The sequence below is a fragment of the Pteropus alecto genome, unplaced genomic scaffold (genome assembly GCF_000325575.1).
Source record: "Pteropus alecto unplaced genomic scaffold, ASM32557v1 scaffold98, whole genome shotgun sequence".
Taxonomy (NCBI): Eukaryota; Metazoa; Chordata; class Mammalia; order Chiroptera; family Pteropodidae; genus Pteropus; species Pteropus alecto.
The window spans coordinates 19,487,806-19,493,958 of NW_006443570.1; the positions used below are offsets into that span (position 1 = coordinate 19,487,806).

General features: G+C 34.8%; 1 protein-coding gene, 1 long non-coding RNA gene and 1 pseudogene across 4 annotated transcripts in view; 1 reads left to right on the forward strand and 2 right to left on the reverse strand.

Moving 5' to 3' along the window:
- Positions 1-2,831, forward strand: part of NLK (nemo like kinase) — a 131,027-nt gene extending 128,196 nt beyond the window's left edge. The window contains exons 11-12 of one of the 3 annotated variants that reach the window (XR_003043914.1): positions 941-1,067; positions 2,272-2,831. Coding sequence is in view for 1 of the 3 variants with exons in the window: in XM_006924989.3 (XP_006925051.2) it covers positions 941-995 (55 nt within the window). In the remaining 2 variants the exon portion in view is untranslated. Of the gene's footprint in view, positions 1-940; positions 1,904-2,271 lie in introns of those variants that run through there. The other 2 variants (XR_001518064.2, XM_006924989.3) reach the window with 2 other exon arrangements.
- The window catches only part of LOC112473122, a 21,182-nt gene that overhangs the window by 7,149 nt on the left and 7,880 nt on the right, over positions 1-6,153 (reverse strand). The window lies entirely within an intron of this gene.
- Positions 5,876-5,987, reverse strand: LOC112473375 (annotated as a pseudogene).

Here is a 6,153-nt window from a genome sequence, read left to right on the forward strand (position 1 = left end):
CTCACTTCCATTAATTGGACTTTAATTTGTGATATTGAAGTTGATTGAATTTATTGAACCCAAATCAAGATTTTTTTGTTTAGAATTTTTAAATCAGGAGGACTTTCATTTCTTCCATGCATATTTCAGTAGAAAGAAGGAATCGTGTTGCACTTTTACTTCTCTGTGATTTAAAATTACTTCGTTTTAATATTTTCCCCTAAGAGTCAGTGGCCCAGTCAGTCAGGTGTTTTAATGCCCTTTCGGGGGCAAATTACTTGTTATCCTGAACCCCAAGGAAATAAAATGGTTGCACACACACCATCATGTTTATAAGCTAGTTGGCAACATTAGACAGACATGTGAAATAACTGATAAAACAAATCTGTGGATGACAAATGCTAAATGATTATCCATTATTACTCAATTAATACTTGATAAAGAATGCTTATGAGACTCATTCAAAATAGATTTCCACTTAAAGTCAGTGCGTTTTGAGAGGCTACTTTTAGATGGATAATTCTGTATCCCTTAAGGTTATTTTCCTGATTGATAATAGACATTGTTATTCATAATAGCTATCATTTACTTTATATTATGCAGTAGGCACTGTGGAAAGCACTTTGTATACCTTATCTCATTTATTTACCACAACAATGAGGTGGATAACATCATCCCTTTCCAAACAAAAGATGAAGGAATTTGCTCTATGTCACACAACTAATAAATGATATGTTGTTTTCAAGGCCATGTATTAGCCACTGTACCATGGGAGTCTTGAAATGTCACTGTAGATATAGATCCTTAAACAATTTGGAACAAATGCAACTTTAAAGAAGTTAAGAAACAAATAAAAATCCAGAAATGGACTTTATAATTTTTTGAAAAAGGAAAACAGGCAGCAGTGAATTGCCCTTTGCGGTGTTTCAGCTGATTTCACCATGTCTCCATTTTTTTCTAGTTCCACTGTTGCTCAGCCATCTGAGATGCCCCCCTCTCCTCTAGTGTGGGAGTGACGGTGGAAGATAACGTACTACTGAAGATGTAATGTAGCTTTCCACTGGAGTCTGGGATTTGCAATTCTGGAGGTTAATCATGCTTGTACTGTAATTTTACTAATGAAGTTTTAAATTAACAACCACTACTTGTATGATATGAATAATATTTAGAAATGTTACTAGACTTTTAATCTTGTAAAGTGGTTGTGCTTTTAGAAGAAAAATATTTTACCCAGAGTTGCACATGTTTTATGAATTTAGTGCAGCTGTTATGGCTCACCTCAGAACAAAAGAGAATTGAACCAAATTTGGGAGTTTGGGGTTTTGTGTTTTTTGTTTTTTTTTTTTTCTTTTTTAAAATGAAGTGAGATTGTTCACAAACGCGTGCGCACGCACACACACATACACAGTCATACATTTTGATATTTGAGCCATTCCTGAAAATTATGGGTTTTCTAAAACGAAAGAATCTAGAAACCTTGCCTGCCTGCGACCAATCATGGAGCCACGTGAGATGATCGTGGCTGCACCTGGGGGGGCGGGGGGAGGGGCATGCCACCTAATGATCAAGCCCTATAATTAGCTTCTCATTAGAGCCGTGACGGTGATGTGTGCTGTCTAAAATCCAATGTTGTGGGTAGAGAGAATGAGTTTGTGACTAGGAGAGACTAAACTTCTGTTTTCCTTACCCAGTATAAATATATATATATATATTTAATCTATTTTTATTAGAAGTTTTTCTGCTCTTTCTTACATAAAAGAACCCCAAGCATGCATCTTTCATGTATGTAAATAATTCATTTCTGGGCTAATTTCAAAAGAATCCCAACATTGCTGTATAGAGAGAACTAGCTTGCACATTTTAGGTCTGTGAAATTTTGTGAGACTTTTCCTGCACTGGACAATAAAAATAAATAATAAAAGACAAAAACAAATTTAAAAAAATTTTAAAGCCACAAAAAAAAAAAAGGCACATAGGGAATTAACAATAAAAATAAATAAAATAAGACAAAAAAAAAAATTTAAAAAAATTTTAAAGCCACAAAAAAAAAAAAGGCACATAGGGAATTATGTCAAATGTGTTTGTGTCCTTAGGCAAAGCTGTGGGAGTCTTGAAATGTCACAGTAGTAAATAACTTATTACTTTTTGACAAATTCTTTTTTCTGTTGGAACACTGAATTCTTCTGTGCATATGTATATATGAATACAAACTGAAGGCCTCTACCTCCTGGAGTTATACAACTTGGCTTGTTTACCTCCACATGCTGATGATGACTATTTTTTTTTTTTAAGTTCAATGTGGAGACTTGAAACTTGAATGTCCCTTCCAACTTTTATATTAAAAATAAAAAGACAAGAAAATTGAAGATCGTTTTTCACCTGTACAAGGAATACTAATGGATCGTCTTAAAATTGGTCTAGGAAAAAACCTTGGTGTGTGTTATGGACAATTAACTGTTAAAGTTATTGTAAGTTATCTGTATTTAGCAGAGTATTTTCATCTTGAGTGATCTGAGCTGAATTTGAAGACTATTAATAAGTTATGTTTGGAAGTTTTAACTTCAATGAAGTAATTATTTGCTGTGAAAGAAACAAACATTGAATTACTAAACAAAGATGGTGCAATATCTTTGTTTTTTTTTTATGAGGCTCCTGAGAATCAACCCAACTGAAGCATTTCAATTCACTTGAATGAGAAACGTGTTTAGTATCAAAAGAGCCCAAGACGACACTGGTGTGAAAGGTACAATCTCAGAGGTTGGTCAATTACCGTGGCACACTTACTGGTCACTTTGTACAATGTAGATTTGAAGTACAGTGGTGAAAACATTAAATGTGACATTTGAAAAAGATGTGTCATCGGTTTTATTTCAATTCCTTTGTTTTCTCTTCAGTACAGCTTGTATCCTGAATTTGCAAAGTTTTGAGACATTTCCTATTTATATTTCCATTTAGATATGTGAGGAAATTAGATGTGCTTTAAAAAAAATCTTCCCAGAAACGTTAGCTTGCCAAAAATATATTGAAAACTTAACCAATATCAAAGACATTTTGAGTTAAATGTATACAATTTGTAAGTCTTTCCAGACCTTAGAGTCTACCTAGTGGTTTTTTGAGCAAAGAACCCTATTTTCATATGAAATCAAACTCTATTAAATAAACAGGAACTGCTCCGAATGAAGCAGACTGCCTAGGGGATTTGATCTCTTTCCCCTCTTCCTTTCTGCTTCCTGCTTCTTGCAGCCCAAAGGTACTTCCAGCTAAGGAAGATGTCCCAGCTGGGTGGTGGTGTACGTATTTAAGACCTGACACCAGACTTCCTAACTTCGGAATACTTTTCCAGAAGCTGGATAAACCAACATTACTCTTGGGTTTGTAGATGGCATGTACTTTCCCATTTCTTTTATTGGTTTAGCATAATGAGTGGATTTTTTTTTCCTGACATAGGGTGACTTGACTGTTCTAACTCATCTGCATTAATACAAATACACATATTATTCATTCAGCACACTTTTGAATACCTACTAAGTGCAAAAATTACTTATAAGGAAGCTTCATTAATATTTAAAAAAATGCTTAAATAAGAAAAGTAGTTTTCATCACTTACAAGAAAGCATTATGAACTGCACATATAACACTTTGCAACTAAAGTTCTCCACAGATAAATGTTAGAAAAAATATATTGACCTATTCCCATTGGAACCTGCTCAGCTAACCAAGGAATCTGTGCCTTATTTTTTTTATTTAAAATTGTTGATAATCACAAAAATGTGGAATTTCTACAGCCAGTGGAGTCGGTATGGATAAGTTAGGGCTATAATCAGCTGCATTTTGTTTGCAGTTTAAGAACCCAGAAGATGACTCATAAAGTTTGTAAGTTTTTTTCCTCCACGAGATGTCATTTAAAATATTTTTTTATCAAAATAAAAATGTCAAAGAATAGAATGTAAAATTTGCATGAATTATGAAACTAAGGTAGCTTTCTGGGGGTGATGTTTCCTACTATGCCCTAGTAACATCTCAATATATTAGTAAATGGACACTTTTAGAGTCTTCCCTGCGGTATTTGACTTTCAACCTCTCCTATATGCCTATTAGAAATTTCCATATGGGTATCTTATAGGCACCTCAGCTATGTCAAAAATGAAATAAATGTTTCACCCTACAACTTTATTACTATTAGATCATTCTCACTTTACTGGCCCCATTTTTTCCCCTTTCCTAGACTAGCAAAATAGCTGAGGCTTAACTAGCTAGGGCCACTCTGAGCATCTCAGGAGGAATTGTGGAAGGGAAAGGAATTGTGTGTTCACTTGGGGGCAAAGGGGACAGAGTTGTGAGCCAACCCAGGCTGTAGCTCCCTCTCGTCACACTGGGTTAGGACCTGTGCCGGGGTGGTACTCTGACAACACAGCACCAGGTTTTTCATTTTTTGGCAGGTGAGATGGAAGAGAAAGACCCGAGCTGCGATACTCCATCTCTTCTCTACGCCTCAGTACTGTTCCTGGGCTTCCCCATCCACCCAGCTACATAACAAATCAGAGTCCTCCTCGCTCCCATCTTAATTCCAGAATTCATGCACATTATGCATTCCATTCTTTAATATACTGCTAATGTTTTAACACACCATAAAGGAGGGGGAAAAGTAAAATTTTTTCAGTTAATGAGTTAGATGCTATTAAATCTTATTTTCCGTTTTGGAAATCAGGGCTGAATTAGACTGAATTTAACATCTAGTTTCTCCTCTCCCAGGTTTAAAATAATTTGAGAATCAAACACATTAAGTAGTAACATTTTCCCCTACACTTTTAAGTAACTTTTATCAATGAGTGACTTTTATCAATGAGCCTAGATACTTGGAAGAAAAGGTAAATTTTGTTTTTAGGTTGCTGTTGGTAGAATTTTTAACAAGTGGACCTTCTCACTAAGAGGTCAGTCAGAATTTATGTGAGGTAGCAGACCTCAAAGGTCTCTGATCCAGTAGTCAGTCTCCTACTCTCTCAGGGGAATACTCATCGGAGACCTCTTAGTAAAGAAAGATGGGTTTATTTAAGTTTTTATTTTGATAATACTAATTTTCACAGCTCATCCTCACAGCCAGCTTATCTATTCTAATTCTTAATTGCAGCAATCATGCTGTGGTTTTTAAAAATGAACAGCTTTGCCTTAGAGTTTTTGAGAATGTTTATCCTTGAGAAGAAAAGTCTTGTAAAGACAATATTGTGATCCTTTTAAAACTATATACATATATGTAGTTTCTTTGATGTGTGTTGGTAATACATTCACATGGTACAATCTACAAAAGCGTAGTGTAAAGGAAATTGTTCTTATAGGCGCAAACCACTATTTCTAGTTACTGTGTATCATTCCAGAGATAGATACTCTACATAATCAAGCTTATATATTTTTATAGGAATGATAGTATAACTTGTGCATTGTCCTGCATCTTGCCTTTTCCATTTGATATATGTAGAAGGTCATTCCACATGAAGACACATAATTTTAATTTGAGCCATAATTTTTTATTACTAAGGTGAACAATGAATAACTTATTCATTACCCTTTATCCATGTTTTTATCCTTTGTCGTGACATTTTTCTCCATGAAGGCAAATAATTTCAAGGGAGAACCAACTAACCAGCTTTCCCCAGGTAAGCCATCGCTCACATGTGTAGTAGTACATGTTTTAAAATTTCTTTTTTATTTTATTACAAATTTCATTAAGTGTTCAAACCGCATTTTTTTAACTTTTTTCCATCCCACTAACCACACACACAAAAAAATGAAAGGCATTTAGGTGTACAAATTTCCTCACTTTTGTCAGATTCAGATGTAGCCTTGTCTATTCATTTGTGTACCTTTTCTCATACCATACTGTTTTCCAAATTTTTTTTTAAGCCTACAGCACCTGGTATTCCTAGTTGGTCTCCCATCCAAGTACTAACCAGGCCCAACCCTGCTTAGCTTCACACAAGACTGGGCTTGTTCAGGGTGGCATGGCCGTAGACTGTTTTCCAAATTTCATATTCAATAGTCGTTCAGTTATTTTACTAACAGGGGCCTGAAAAGTTAATGTCTTCACATCATCATATATATGGCAAAAAGACCAGTAGAAAGACAAAAACATTAATATATTCTTTCATCTATTGAAAATCAGGTTAAGCTGAGTTTTTT